Genomic DNA, 16,801 nt, shown 5'->3' on the forward strand with positions numbered 1-16,801 from the left:
TCCAGTGCGCCTTATATATGTTTTTATCCTTCTTTATTATGCATTTTCGGCCGGTGCGACTTATACTCCGGAGCGACTTATACTCTGAAAAATACGGTAATTTAATTTCCTATGTCCTCTGTGTATTTAATTTATATCTGCATTTCTTACGATATATTATCTGTATGTAATATTGCCTGCATTTCTGGTAGTTGTTTGTGTGCCATGTTGTTCCAGACCACAGCAAACATTACCCAGTTTACATAGATTGTAATAAATCCAATCAAAGAAGACAGCCCGCCATTTTCTTTAACTTGGACATGCACATACTACTTTTGGCCATTCTAAGCCAGTAATATCCAGGAGTTATCTCACCCTCTGAGAAACCTCTGTTCCCCTAAGTTGTAAAAATGTGTAGAATAAATGTTAAAATACAACATTTCTGTCAATGAAGATTTGCGTCAGTCTGCGACACATAGTCATTTTGATAGCATTATGATAATATAGATAATATAGACTTACGTCATGTGTTGCCTTCACTATATTACTTATAGAAGGCTTTTCATTTTTTGCGACTGCAGACAGATTTTTTTAATTTGTTTTATTTCTGGTGCAAATGGTTCTTTCAACGTTTTGGGTTGCCAACCCCTGGCCTAACTCAATCCGCCACAATGAACATGTACTTCGCTCGTTTTCCGCTAGATGGTAGTAAAGGCCAATGTATAAAGAAACAACTACTTCGGATTATCGACTCATGTAAATTCTCCAAACGTGTTTTTTATTGTTACACGGTACTGTGACAGAAACGCCTAACAACTGACATATTGGTATGAGTCATTTGTCACATGAACGGAACGTGTTTTGAGTGGAACAACCCGCCACACCCCACCAGCCTTGCCCAGCCCAAAGTTGACTCATCGGGGTTTTGTAAGTGGATCCCATCGAGCAGACATGTTCTCTCCCTCACTCCTTTAGCACAATCTTTTTCTTTTAAGCTGCTTTACAGTCCAGAGAAACCAAAGCAACATGAAGTTTGTTTTGTCAGCCTGTTTACTTTTTCTCCTGGCAAAAGGCACATTTACGCAGGAAGGTGAGTTTTTTTTGTTGTGTTTTTTACACAATAATAATGTGATTGTTCTTGTAACACTGAGCTAATCATTACATAAAGGCATGTTCTATGTTTTCAATGGCAATGTAGCTAAGTGTTATTAATAGTCGTTCCAAATAGTTGCTAATGTTTGTAGTTGCACTTAATGTCTGCAATTACAATACAATACTGTTAAATGCATACACGATGTGGTCCCGCTACATTGTTGGGTGTTTTAGAAACATAGTGTACTTAATGGAAACATTACGTAATACCAAAATAGTCAGGCGTTCTGCGTTGCTGCCTATTTTTGTCCCCCCATGCAGTGTTGAAAACTCCTTAAAGTAGCTATTTACTGTCCTAAAAGTCGATGCGTGACGCTGTCATTCAACTTTGGCATTTGAAAATGAGAGAAAATCAGAACTACCAAAATTTTCCGTTCGGGGGTGGGCGTGGATATAGGAATTGGTGTTGGTGGAAAGACCCAACAGCATGCTGCTGTGCAACTTTATTTTACTGGTGTGATTTACTTTAAAGGCCTGACTTTACCGCTGCAGAACGTGTTGCACGTCAGAGCCAACGTTCTTTTGGCATGCTCATCTCTCGGCACCTACTTTATTCACACTGGCAAAAACCAGCTCCTCCACTATAATGAATGTTTTTTTTTCCCACAGTGCAACTAGTATGCTTTCAAGGTTGCTTGAATGCACGATTAGTGTACATGACAGACCTTGTATGCATTCCATTTTCTTTCCACTGGCTTTAACGCAGGCGTTGGCTCTTTGGTTTTAAGATGCCGTGTAAGTTTTGACGGGTTCTTTGGTTATACAAAGTGATTATTGCAGCGGTGATGGTGACCGATCTTAGACCATCGGTGGTGAAAATACTGGATGTTGAGGTCCTGGGCTGGTGTGATCACATGGGCTCTGCAGTTGTGAGGCCGGATGAATGTACTGACAACTTCTCTGAAACAGCTTATGGTAGAAAAATGGACAATCAATTCGCAGACAACAGCTCTGGTGGACATTCCTGCGGTCAAATGGCCTATTGCAAGCTCTGTGCACATTTTGTAGTAGTCAGCCTAATAAGGCACACCTGTGCAATATCTTGCTGTCGAATCAGCATCTTGATATGCCACTTCTGTGAAGTGGATAGATTCGATCTGCTTCTGAACACCAGTGTCGGCTGCTGGTCTTCTAAGTACAGTAGGAGAAGCTAATTTTTATCTACTCCCTAAATGCAAGTACGGTCTCCAATAATAGATAAAATATATAAAGGTGCTATTTTATACAAAGAAAAACATCACTTATAATTGTAAAATCCTTCATATCAACTCAAAACTTTGGAATAAATCTAGCAACAATCCTCTGGCAGTGATTTATGCTTCAAGATTGTTGATCATTTTGCTGTCAATCAAAAAGGGATTTAGCATCAGACAGCTCATCCAATCATGCGGAAGCTCAGTTCCAATTAAGCCGAGGTCAAGATAACTATATTTCATTTAGACACATTTGTCAACTATATTTGACAGAAATTTGTACATATAGAGTTTTAGTTTTCCATTTATAATTTTGTCCAGTGTTAAAAAAAGGCAATACAGCAAGATGTGGTACAACAGAGAAAGAAGCATTTCAAGAAGGAAATGAAAACAATTATTACAGGTCATTAACCAGTCGTCAACTCCTGTGTTGTGTGTGGGAGAGGGGAAAGGGGAGGGGCTGCTGACTGGGTTTATATCCGTGTTTTACCGGAAATGTACCGCTCCGTGCAACGGCGTTTCAAAAAGTCATTCATTTTACTTTTTGAAACCGATACCGATAATTTCCGATATTACTTTTTAAACCATTTATCGGCCGATATTATGGGACATCTCTAATCATAATCTGAGATATTTTTAACTTAAAGGGGAACTGAAATTGTGCCTATTGTTCACAATAATTATGAGAGACGTGACAATGGATGTTATTTATTTTTTTTGCATTGTAAATATTAAATAAATGCGATCAAAAGTCAGATTAGAATGAAGCTTATATAGGAGCTGCTCAGTTATGCCTATAAAGCCCTTAAAAAACATACAAACACTTCCATCAGGGCACATTTATAATAACATTCCACATTATTTTCAAAAACGCATCACAACGTTTGCTTTTTTTTATCACTGATTATTACTCAATACAGACTTTATGAGAGCCAACAAACATTAAACATCACTTACTGTATAAGTTCTGCTGTCAATAGGATGAAGACTGCTAGGATGTTCATATATTCTCATTTAGATGAAGAATGTCTCATAATCCTCGCAAAGAAACGGTGTTGGGAGCGGGGGTGACCAAGACTCTTTTCGTGTCGTTCTCACCAGTTCCGGGTCCTAAATGGCTATCAAAGTGTACCATCTTTCTATGTGAGAGGCATGATTTATGATCTAACAATAAACCTACAAACCTCCAAAGAGCAGGGAAGCGAGGAAACAGAAGACCACTCAATGATGTAAACATAGGGACACACAGAGTGATCAAGTCCCCACTATAAATAGTTTGTGTGTGTTATAACAACAATATCATTAATACTTTGTTAATATTCAAGTCATAAAATGTAAATGGAGTATTGTGGGCGCTTCTTGAATGGTTAGTTATTGGCTTTTATGGGCGGAATAGAGGACCTCCTATTGTACTAGTACTGTAAGCTGAATGTTATTTAACATTTATAATGCATTTAAAAATAAAAAATCCATCCGCCGTCATGTCTTTCATAATGATTGTGAAAGATAGCCAAAATTCCAGAAAAGTGCAGTTTCCCTTTAAGTTTGTATTTTGGAAGACAAAGGCAATTTCCATGAGTTTTCTGCAGAGTCTAGAAGAGTTGGCAAGTTTGAGCATGCATCTGTGCAGCAAAATTTCCCAGCATGCTTTGTTGTCGTTAAAATGATCACCTTTGACTCTATGATCACATATTTCTATGTGTTATTTTGTACAAACAGGGTGTAATAGGTAAAGGGGTGTTGTTCTTAGCAGTGTAAAAATAAATTATTGCTCTTTTTGATGGTAATCTGACACACTTACCGTATTTTTCGGACTATAAGTCGCAGTTTTTTTCATAGTTTGGCTGGGCTCCAGTGCCACTTATATATGTTTTTTTCCTTTTTTATTATGCATTTTCGGCAGGTGCGACTTATACTCCGGTGCGACTTATACTCCGAAAAATACGGTAGTAATAATAGATAGTGCAATGCATCCTGTAAATATCACTGTGGTCTCAGTTGTTAAATACATTTCACAAAGTAAATTTGCATTATAGGCAAGGTGTAATTGACGTTAGTTTGGAGTTCTTTCTTTGTTGAAATCTGCCTTGCGGGGCCGCAGGCTTCTCGGGCCGAATTTTGCCCGCGCACTGGGAGTTAAACACCTGTGCGTCATTGTATGCCTGCCAGCTGGTGCTGTGCTGTAAAGCTGACATCAGATTGGTTAAAAAAACAGCCCTGTTACTAACTTTGTTTAAGTAACATTGGCGGGCACTCCTGATTCTGAAGTCCCTAGGCAGATTACATTGATATGGCATAAAAACTAATCTGACAAAAAAAAACAAGATACACACTAGAAGCAGTGAAACCAAGATACATGCAACAAAATGACGATAATAGACAGTTGGGAATACATTTGAATAATTAATTGGAATAAATACTATAATTTAAATTGTAGCAGAGAAGCCTTGCTAGCCCTGACCGCCCAACACAGATGCACAGATATTGAGTTAAAGATTTTAGATATTTTTGCACGCCACAAAACAACAGTATTGTAGCTATCAACTCAGACAAGTATGACTACCTTCTGGATGCCTTGGCGAAAACCAGGATTTTGGTTGAACTGAGGAGAGAATTTCAGAAAGCAACATTTTAGATTACACTATTGTGTGCACCTGAGCCAAAAGATGCAACCTGCCCCACCACTTGACTGATGGCTTTCCCTTTAGCATCATGTGTGGGTACACAATAGGATATTGTGTGTATTTGTACTGCACAATAAACATGACAACCAAAGAGTGTATTTGTAGTTATTTGATAATTTATTACAATTTATAACTTGCAGTAATATTATCTCACTACTATTGTTTCTAAATTACAGTAATACAATGGCAGAGTTTGTTGCTTCTGCTGCTTCATCAGCCTAATTTAACGTTACTATTCCAAGGACCTCGTTGCTGTGCAAATGCACAGAACAATGGCCACAGGAACGATTTAGTTCCAAGAATCACAATTACGAAAAATGTAACTTTCCTGATTATTTAGCGGAAAAGGGAATTATGTGGGTTATAAATACTGCCTCGTGATCCTTTAGTCATGATATCACTTAGAGCAAGCTATTATAAAAACAAACAAAAGGATGAAACAAAGTCCATCCATCCACATCCAGCCATTTTCTACCACTTGTCCCCCTCGGGATTGTAGAGGGGCTGTAGCCTATCACAGCTGCACTTGGGCAGAAGGTAGGGTACACCCTGGACAAGTCGTGTCACTTCATTGCAGGACCAACACAGATAGACAACCATTCACACACTAGGGCCAATTTAGTGTCTTATAATAAATTAATAACTGTTGTCTTTCTCATACAGGATTTGACCTGTCTGATGCGCTTGATGATGTAGGTGAGTACACCCGATCAAATGTTTCTGGGCTCACTGATATGCCTGCCGTACAGTAAACTATTGTATGCAAGTACAAGTTTTTTGGAAGTGTCATCACTTTGCCGGACCCATTTGGGTCTGGAAGTAATCCCAAACGTCCACCACCACCTGACGAGAAATTGTTAAAATGTTCAGAAACAACCAAGGCTGAAGTCTTCCATGAAAGGGAAACTCCTAGAACACCAGTGTCAGTGTCACAGTGTTGCTATGCAGTTTTACATTGACTGCAAAGGTTCTCACTGAGAAAGACACCTCTGATATGAAATTGCTACCTTACAGCTTGACAATCTCATTGTACCTCACGAAACGATACTATACATGCCTCACGTTCACAGCAATATCTCCATATGGTCATATTGCAATTAGCGACATATCGCTGTTAACACTTTACAACATATTAGTGTGTTTTTAGGGGTAAAACAAACCTATACAACTTACACTGTGCAAAGTCCTTAGCCAACTTTGTCACATTCACATTCCAAAGTCCACATTTTTGATTCAAACAATGCTGTTGCATCGATTTAACGTCACAGTCCATCATATTAGCGCTGTTGTTTGTTTTTACTTTTTCTGGTGAATTCTGCACAATCATGGATGACATATTGGCAACTCAACCCACTAATGAAGAACGTTGGAAGAAGTTTAGCGTGGCTGTATTTTGATAATAGAACTGAAAACGAGGTTTAAACGTAAAGTAAAATTGTTGAGGCTGATTAACACAGCAAGAGTGGATCCCAGGATACAGAGACAGCGTAAGTGAGTAATGTAAAAGATAAGGTTGTACAAAAAACTACGGTGCCAAGAAAAATTATTTAGGTGGCAAGGCACACTGTAACGTGGCCAACAAAAATTTTCAGAAAGAAACCTGACTGGCCAGACGGGATATAGGACTGGAAAGCAACACAGTGGTTATGTTAAAGACACATAAAAAAAACAAAAAACAGACTAGAAACAAACACTGCAGTGTTAAAGTTAGGAAATAACGTGTAGCGTAGAGGCTCCAAAATTGAGAATCACCAAGTGCTCTCATTCGCAGCTAAATGGTTAAAAGGGCATCCATCCATCCATTTTCTACCGCTTGTCCCTTTTGGGGTCGCGGGGTGTGCTGGAGCCTATCTCAGCTGCATTCGGGCGGTAGGCAAGGTACACCCTGGACAAGTCGCCACCTCATCGCAGGGCCAACACAGATAGACAGACAACATTCACACTCACATTCACACACTAGGGTCAATTTAGTGTTGCCAACCAACCTATCCCCAGGTGCATATCTTTGGAGGTGGGAGGAAGCCGGAGAACCCACGCAGTCACAGGGACAACATGCAAACTTCACACAGGAAAATCCAAAGCCCAGGATCGAACCAAGGACATTCTTATTGTGAGGCACACGCACTAACCCCCTTTACCACCGTGCTGGTTAAAAGGGTGTGTAAACAGGAAATAGCTGCAGCGTGTCTCATAGCTCCGCCCAGCTCAGGCATCACCAGCGTTTGAATGTGGGATAAACATAACAAAAAGACATGTAAAAGAACAAAACATAACACAACTTAAGGTTGCCAAATATGTCACCATGAAACGTAACGTAAGTACTGCGATAGTTTATCATATTGATATTTTGTCACACACATGGACAAGCCTAATGCCTTCTGCACAAACATTTTATAGTCAGATGTGTCAAAGATTATATTATTACCAAGTACTTTTTGACCTTTATGTCGCTAGATTTCAAGGTTGCTTAGGTGATTCATCCAGGACCTTTTAAAATCAATTGCCCAATATTTAATGATGATCTGAGCCACAGATTTTTTTTAAAAACTTGCATTTTTCCCATTGCGGTGGAAAAAAAATATATACATGAGTTGGGTTTAAAAAAATAGCATATTTACCAGTTCACATGCACTTTTTGGCAAAGCAGAAGCCTGAAAGAGCAACCACCTCACTTGGTCTCGCATTGTAACTAGATATTGGCTGATATGTTTTTTCAGGGTCAATACTATTACCGACTGTTAGTAGTCAAGAGGTCATTAACCAATATTTACAGTAAAAGTTATTTAAACATGAATAGTGTACATCTGTGAACAGCTGGACAAAGCTTTAATTTTTTTTATTTAACATTATTTTTTAGGAAACAACAGACCAGTAGCGACATAATGTTTAATGTGGCACTGATGTTGAGGTTAATTAAGCACCAACAATTATCAGAAGATTTCCCAAACATCTTTATTATACGTGTCTAATTCTGCGGGTCAGAGGCGCATCAACGTTTGCATTTGAAAATATGGGAAGTCTCCTGGGAAAATTGGTAAAAATATGGGATTTCTCTATATCACAATAACTTGCCATCTACTCAATGTTATACCATTTTGAAGCAATTTTTTTTTAATTTTGCGCATTATTCACAATCCTTTTGTAAAACAAGAACACATATGTTTTTGTTTTTTTATGCATTCTAATTTGTAATTAAATGCGAGCAGAAGTCTGCTTACAATGGAGCCAAGGGAGTTGCTTTATTCCGCCTATAAAGCACTCTAAAAAACCTCTAGCACCTCCATCATCATTTTATATAAACACTGTAAGTATATCCGTAATATAGTAACATACACATTTATAATAACATGTAATATGTATGTATTTTGATAATTTTAAGCATTCATTTCACAGACGCAATCAATGTTTACATTTTCCTTCAACGATATCACTGATTACTACTAACTGCAGACATCAAGAGAGCCAACAAACATAATAAAACATTACTCACTGTACAATGTCTGCTGTCACTGGTATGCCGACTGTTTTGATGTTCAGATGTTCCCATTTAGATAAAGAATGACTCATAAGCCTTGCTAAGGGTTAAATAAAAAGGTGGGTGCAAACCAGCGTCTTTCACGTGCCTTTCTCGCCATCTCCAAGTCAAAGTTTGACAACTTATCAGTTTGTCATTATTTTACTATCAAGGGGAGAGGCAATATTTATAATCTAGAATTAACTTTCACAAGCTCAGAGCATAGAAAGCAGCTCACCAGCGGAAGATGTGACTACAACCAGCAGAAAGAAGTTGCCCCTCTCTAATCAATTAGATGTAGGACCTTAAAGTTAGCGGTTATAATAACAATATCGCTATTACTTGGTTAATATTCAGGTCATGACATATAAATGGAGTATTGTTGCCGCTTTTTGGATGGTTATTTATTGGCTTTAATGGTCTGAATAAATCCAATAGACGCATTGACGTACGTCATGGCTCCCATCGGCTCCATTGTAAGCAGACTTTTATTAACGTTAATTTGCGAGTTAGAATGCATTAAAAAAGGACATGTGTTCTTGTCTCTCATAAGGATTGTGAATTATAGGTTAAAAAAAAAAGTGTAGTTCCCCTTTAATACATTGTAATGTTTCCTCCCGAAAAACCATGAAATATTGCAAACATTTCAATAAAACCAATTCTTGGGCTCCTTTATGTAGCTTATTGATGAGACATTTTTCAAGCTAGCTGACATAATTTCTTGGGTGCTTGCTGCGTAAGTGCTGCAGTGGGGTAAAAAGGCAACTCTTCACATGCAGGTGCTTGAGCAGTGTTTTATTTTCATCCATCCATCCATCTTCTTCCGCTTACCCGAGGTCGGGTCGCGGGGGCAGCAGCCTAAGCAGGGAAGCCCAGACTTCCCTCTCCCCAGCCACTTCGTCCAGCTCCTCCCGGGGGATCCCGAGGCGTTCCCAGGCCAGCCGGGAGACATAGTCTTCCCAACGTGTCCTGGGTCTTCCTCGTGGCCTCCTACCGGTCGGACATGCCCTAAACACCTCCTTAGGGAGGCGCTCGGGTGGCATCCTGACCAGATGCCCGAACCACCTCATCTGGCTCCTCTCGATGCGGAGGAGCAGCGGCTTTACTTTGAGCTCCCCCCGGATGACAGAGCTTCTCACCCTATCTCTAAGGGAGAGCCCCGCCACCCGGCGGAGGAAACTCATTTCGGCCGCTTGTACCCGTGATCTTGTCCTTTCGGTCATAACCCAAAGCTCATGACCATAGGTGAGGATGGGAACGTAGATCGACCGGTAAATTGAGAGCTTTGCCTTCCGGCTCAGCTCCTTCTTCACCACAACGGATCGATACAGCGTCCGCATTACTGAAGACGCCGCACCGATCCGCCTGTCGATCTCACGATCCACTCTTCCCTCACTCGTGAACAAGACTCCGAGGTACTTGAACTCCTCCACTTGGGGCAAGATCTCCTCCCCAACCCGGAGATGGCACTCCACCCTTTTCCGGGCGAGAACCATGGACTCGGACTTGGAGGTGATGATTCTCATCCCAGTCGCTTCACACTCAGCTGCGAACCGATCCAGTGAGAGCTGAAGATCCTGGCCAGATGAAGCCATCAGGACCAAATCATCTGCAAAAAGCAGAGACCTAATCCTGCAGCCACCAAACCGGATCCCCTCAACGCCTTGACTGCGCCTAGAAATTCTGTCCATAAAAGTTATGAACAGAATCGGTGACAAAGGGCAGCCTTGGCGGAGTCCAACCCTCACCGGAAACGTGTCCGACTTACTGCCGGCAATGCGAACCAAGCTCTGACACTGATCATACAGGGAGCGGACCGCCACAATCAGACAGTCCGAAACCCCATACTCTCTGAGCACTCCCCACAGGACTTTCCGAGGGACACGGTCGAATGCCTTCTCCAAGTCCACAAAGCACATGTAGACTGGTTGGGCAAACTCCCATGCACCCTCAAGGACCCTGCCGAGAGTATAGAGCTGGTCCACAGTTCCACGACCAGGACGAAAACCACACTGTTCCTCCTGAATCCGAGGTTCGACTATCCGGCGTAGCCTCCTCTCCAGTACACCTGAATAGACCTTACCGGGAAGGCTGAGGAGTGTGATCCCACGATAGTTAGAACACACCCTCCGGTTCCCCTTTTTAAAGAGAGGAACCACCACCCCGGTCTGCCAATCCAGAGGTACTGCCCCCGATGTCCACGCGATGCTGCAGAGTCTTGTCAACCAAGACAGCCCTACAGCATCCAGAGCCTTAAGGAACTCCGGGCGGATCTCATCCACCCCCGGGGCCTTGCCACCGAGGAGCTTTTTAACTACCTCAGCAACCTCAGCCCCAGAAATAGGAGAGCCCACCACAGATTCCTCAGGCACTGCTTCCTCATAGGAAGACGTGTTGGTGGGATTGAGGAGGTCTTCGAAGTATTCCCTCCACCGATCCACAACTCTTATTTTACATTATAATTTTTTTAAATACTGAATACTGCTATCATATGTGTATATATTGTATCTGCTGATGTAGTTATGTTGTAGTTGTAAAAAAACTGTAACTAAAAAAATAATGAAAAGAGGCCCATACCGATATACACCAAGATGGCAAATATCAGCGGCAATAATCGGTTGATCTCTAATTGTAATGTCTCTTTTTATTGATATAGTTATATATTGGATACATACAATACTGCGTGGATTATCTTCATATCGTTTTAAAAATCGTTTGTTATTGTGTACGCAGCCTCAGACACCATGCCTGAGGTACAGTCTCTAAGGTCCACAGTCAAGTTAGTACAGTATATATCTGTTTTCAACCAGTGTCTTTTTAAACTACATTTTGTTATTTCTCTAAGTAACCAGCAGTTGGTTGTTCTTCTCGCACAGTCAAATTAATAATCCATCCATCCATTTTCTACTGCTTATCCCTTTCGGGGTCACGGGGGGTCGCTGGAGCCTATCATATTAAACTTAGTTAAAATAGGAAAAATTAAAAACCGCCACTGTGGTAGGTTATGACATGTTTCCATCCATCCATTTTTACTTTTTGTTTCGTGTTGTGAAAAGTCTGTCATGCAAAATTGTCATTTTTAAAATGATTATTCCTTTTTTAATCAAGGTACATATAAGGAAAGACCCACTAACATTGTTTCTGTTCCCATAGAGCCAACTCCACCAAAAGCAGAAGCCCCAGCAAATCCTAAAGATGATGGTTTGTATTCTCTATTAAGATAAATATTTTAATGCACCAAACCACCACTTTGACATTCTGTGTTTTGCATGCAAGATAAAGCATACAGTGTAATTGTAATAACTTTACAATGATGATTATGATTAATTACACAAAAAAATTTAGGTGTTACAAAAAATAACACACTTAATTGCAACCACAGAACTTTTCCCAATCCATAATCCCTGGCACCTACACCACAAAAGCACATATTTTTATATTTGGCTGAGATTAATGACAAAGATAGGCTTAAAGAAGAAGTGCGGAGAAGAGCATTGCTGTTTTCAAACTGTGCAATAAAGACGTTGCTTACCACCAAATACTTTGGCTTTTATATCCTATCACCTCAATGCAAAACATGCTACCGCCAGCACAGAGCTATGGTTAGCAAGCAGTATTGTCGGCAGACACAAAACTAGATGATGGCGTTTCGAGCCAAGAAAAGTAAGCCTAGTTCGGACAATTTAACAAACTTGCTGGAGAAATATTTTTAAGATTGAATGAGTGAGTTAAAAAAAAAAAATCTTTTAGAAGGTTGAACACAGCCAATTTGACTTTATGAGTTAGAGCAGGAGGTCCGTGTCCGTAGTTGGGTACTGCAAGGCGGTCGTGAAAAGTTTGTCTGATTAGACATCAACATTGATCCAACACACTCTAGTGAACAGATAAATGGTGGCAGAAGATGTCTTCTAGTCAACAATGCACATATTCAGTGACACTCAGGAGTTCTATCAAGTATGGTACCGCTTTATTCAGCAGTCCCTCAAGGAGGACCCGCCCCTATTGCTGCTTTACCTGTGTATCCATGCCTATGCTGTGTCAGGTTCCCCCTGATTGACTGAGAGTCCATTCTCAGCTCACAGCTAGTTCATTTTTAAGTGTTTGGATCAGGAAAATTGATTGTTTTTTAACACAACAAAAACACAAGCACAGGAGAGATAAGCCAACCACAGAAATCTTGAGTTAAAGTACCTTCCGGACCAGTTTAATTTAAAACACCATTTTATACAAGATACTCCATCGCTCCATCAGTTTGAAGGTCTTTAGCCTGGAAAACGTTATATACCCCTGAAATAGAGGCTTGTGGATATTTTCATCTTGAAATGGAGCTTGAAAAACCTTACTTTCTCACTGGAGCATGTTTGCAACAAACTGAAACATTTTTACAGCAATCACTTGTGTGGATTTATTTGTTAGTAATAATAGATTCGTTTTTTTTATGTCTTAAAACCTTTTCATACTAACTTCTCAAGCAATTATTCTTCCTTTTTCTCCATAGATGGATTTGACCTATTTGATGCCCTAGGACCAGGTAACATTTTTATTTCAAAACATATAGATCCCATGATGCCTAACGTGTACGACTCCACTAGTTGGATAGTCAGTTTTTGTTTTCCAAGACAAAAAAAAAACGACTTTTTGTGGTACATTTTAACAGATGAACCGAAGAAACCTAATAAACCTAAACCTAACCCTGGAGGTTCTGGTAGGCTTTTGTATTTATTTCCTTGAGTATGAGCACAAACATATTTCTAGCCTGCATCTTTGGCTTTGACCTAGAGGATGTTGCCTTTCCAAGTAAAGCCATTAGTGCTTCTTCATTAAACATTCAGGGATTATTGTCCCTCTGTGTAAAGTATTAATTTATTGCGTGCGTGCGTGCGTGTGTGCGTGCGTGCGTGCGTGCGTGCGTGCATGCGTGCCTGCTCACCTGCCTGCCTGCCTGCCTGCCTGCCTGCCTGCCTGCCTGCCAGCCAGCCACAACCTTTTACTCTACATGTGCGAGGCATGATTTATACTCTAGAATGAACTTTTACAAACTCTGGCGATTCAGCAGCATCAGCTCAGTATCTTTCCTCTCGCTAGTGGCCGGCCTGTTGTCTCTATGAACAATGTGCTGTGTTACTACATCCGAAAACACTTCCTTGGTGTTAATTCCTACAATAACCATGTTAAAATGCAGGTCACGACATGTAAAGGGAGCATTGTTGGTGGTTTTTAGATGTTTTTTAGCAGGCTTTATAGATGGAAAAGATGACTCTCCATTACCTGCTTCTTTCTCGCAATTTTTCTCTATTTATTAACACATAAAAAAGAAAGATGTATTCTTGTCTCACATAGCAATTGTGAATGATTTGCAAAGTTCCCCCCCAAAAGTGCAGTTTCTCTTTAAGACTTATATAGAGTATATGATTAAAATGTCTTATTCTACATGATGTACAAGTGCCATATTGGGAGGTTGGTGTTTTTAATTCTGGATCTCGCGTCACGTAACTTGCGTAAGCAACGTCGTCTTGCCCTTCCCCCTGCGTATCTTCCCGCAAGCCATGCGTGCACCTCCCAAAAATCCTAGCTTGGCGTCAGCAGCGACGCACGCACACCTGTGATTGGTCAGTTTTTTCAGAGGAGGGTCCCCGACCACAGGAAAGCAAACTTTGTGTTTGAAATGCACACATTATTGAATGAAGTTAAGCAACAGTTATTAAATATTTGCATGAAAACAGATTTTGTGTACTTTATTTCTCGGTGCACCTTAAAAATAATTACCTAATGTGTCGTTCTTCAGCTTAATGTGTTGTTGTTGCGTCCAGAAGAAAGTCACAAAGTATGACATTCTTTTTAACTTTTATTGCCAAACATCAATAACACATGACCATACACATTAACACCAGGATGTCGTTAAAATAGTTACTTAACAGTTTTGTTTATTAACAACTATATGACAGCGCTCTCTTAACTCATGTCCCGAATAGCGTTGCAAATAATAATAGCGTCCTTTGTCGCAACTCGTTCGGAAGTTTTACAGTCCATCTTGATGAACGTCTTTTCCTCTGGTTTATAAGTAAACCTCCATTAAAAGTAAATTGATTCTGGTTGCTCCTCCTGGAGACACTGCCCCTTAGTGTTTTGGAAGAGAATTGCAAGTCTGGCGCCACCCCCACGGAAGAGCTATATATCAAACAAGACGCTGTCAGCCATCCTTCAGGCAGCAATGGGAAGATCTTTTGTTTCTTGGGAGCTAAAGACCTACCTCACGTTCACTGTTCCTGTGCTCTCGCCACCTCACTGATAGCTATTTCATGAACAAAGTACAGTTCCACACCAGATTTTACAATATTCATCCAAATATATCCAATATCTAATTATTCTTTACAGTTTGCTGATAATAGTTAGCATGTAACCGCTTGAGGGGGTATGTGTCTCTATGCAGCTCTTGAGCGGTGGCAGGAAGGAGGCTCTGGAATCCGAGGGTTTAAGGAGAAGATTGCAGGTTTACTGTTATGGCATCGTAATGGTGAACCCCTGAAGCAGAGACTGAGACAGTACTTACAAAAAAAGATTCACAAAAAACACAAAAACAGCATGAAGGGGAAAAAACAAAAAGTACCGCTAGGTAGGAAAAACGGACAACAAAAAGCATAAACATAAAGAGCTGCTGGGACGGAACCACGAGCAAAGTTAACTAGGAGGCAGGAATGACGCAGAAAATATACACTTACCAACAAACCTGGTAATAACTAGCTTAGGCAGCAACAGGTAGGCAAAAACAATACATACATATTGATTTAAATTGGAAAGGCAGGAAAAAATTGTCCAACAGACATGCAGCAGATGAGTAGCTAATTGGTGGAAACACTATATGTGGTCAAGGACTACTAGGACAATATTAATGATGCATACGACGCAGTTAAAAGTAGAGCACCAAGCCACGTATAAAAGGTATCTTACGCTCTGTATTAATGGATGTCAAAGGTGTTCATGTTATGCCACAGGTTAGTAATGAAGCTAATGTTCTATAGTAAAGGGCCTGCACTGTAAATACTTACATAAATACATTAGCTTTGTCACTTTCCTCCTGTTTATAGACCCAAATGAAAAACCTGACAAACCTGCAATCAAGCCCCCAAAGCCTGGAGGAGGTAAGTTTGCAAATCTTTAAACGTATTAATCAATTTACAGTACAGTGGAACCGGCTTGAGTCGACCCCGTTTATGTTGACAACCTGTCTATGTTGACCAAATCATTAAGTCCTGAACCACCGTATTCTTAGCACTAAAAAGTTCCTGCCTGAATCGAATAGTGACATTTCTCTGAAGAATGGGTCCTTTTATGTCAACATGTGTTGTCATTATTATCGCCAAGCAGCAGAAAACAACAAAGTGCACAAAGTGACTTCCTGTTCAATGCAAATTAGGCTTCAAAGTAAAAGCAATAATAACGTAGTATGTAATGTTATGAGTTATTTTCCTTGAATTGAATCAAAGTGCGGGCTCACGTAACTTTCTTTGGCCCCATGGTGGTCGTACTTACAGTTACCACAACAAGAGATTTTGGTTTTGATACTCAATTCAGCAGAATAATACACGGGCAAACCATCTAGTCTGTTATGTGTAATGTTTGATAACCGAGATTAAAATTTTCTTTGAAAACCGAATCATACAAAAATTAGGGCATAGGAAAATGAGGTTCCATTGCACAAGTAAACTACTCCAGTAGATCTGTGAGATAAGGGTATACAATATCATGTGACAATATAAAAATGAAAAAAAAAAAAAATATGCACAGATTATACACAGAAATTATTTCAACAAACTGAAAAGAAAATATTTATCACCCATTCCCACCCACCCATTCGGCTCAAATGGTAAAGCAGCCATGCCAGCAACTTGAGGGTTCCAGGTTAAATTCCAGCTTCTGCCATCTTAGTGACTGCTGTTGTGTCCTTGGGCAAGAAACTTTACCCACCTTGCTCCCAGTGCCACCCACACTGGTTTAAATGTAGCTTAAAGGTTTAGATAATGTGTTTCACAACATAAAGCGCTTTGAGTCGCTAGAGAAAAAAGTGCTATGTAAATATAATTAACTTCACTTCATTTTGCTCTGGACAAAGTCACAAGTCTATGTGCATGGCTAGTTTCGATTTCAGTTATATTAACAACTGCTTATGTTGACATCAGTCAGCACATCCGAAGGGCATTGACAAACGGGTTCCACTGTATATTATTTTTTAAGTATTACTTTGCGTCCAGCAACAGCATATTGGTTAGTCTGGCAATATG

The 16,801-nt window shown here is 40.2% G+C and overlaps 1 protein-coding gene across 6 annotated transcripts in view; it reads left to right on the plus strand.

The window, feature by feature from the left end:
- Nucleotides 1-743: 743 nt before the first annotated feature.
- cd99 (CD99 molecule) overlaps nucleotides 744-16,801 on the plus strand; it is a 55,649-nt gene continuing 39,591 nt past the window's right edge. The window contains exons 1-6 of one of the 6 annotated variants that reach the window (XM_061978245.2): nucleotides 744-1,069; nucleotides 5,672-5,704; nucleotides 11,676-11,723; nucleotides 13,021-13,053; nucleotides 13,180-13,227; nucleotides 15,608-15,661. In XM_061978245.2, coding sequence (XP_061834229.1) covers nucleotides 1,006-1,069; nucleotides 5,672-5,704; nucleotides 11,676-11,723; nucleotides 13,021-13,053; nucleotides 13,180-13,227; nucleotides 15,608-15,661 — 280 coding nt within the window. In that variant the 5' untranslated portion in view covers nucleotides 744-1,005. The remainder of the gene's footprint in view (nucleotides 1,070-5,671; nucleotides 5,705-11,675; nucleotides 11,724-13,020; nucleotides 13,054-13,179; nucleotides 13,228-15,607; nucleotides 15,662-16,801) is intronic. The other 5 variants (XM_061978234.2, XM_061978207.2, XM_061978197.2 and 2 more) reach the window with 5 other exon arrangements.

This window comes from Nerophis lumbriciformis, linkage group LG01 (assembly GCF_033978685.3).
Source record: "Nerophis lumbriciformis linkage group LG01, RoL_Nlum_v2.1, whole genome shotgun sequence".
Lineage (NCBI taxonomy): Eukaryota > Metazoa > Chordata > Actinopteri > Syngnathiformes > Syngnathidae > Nerophis > Nerophis lumbriciformis.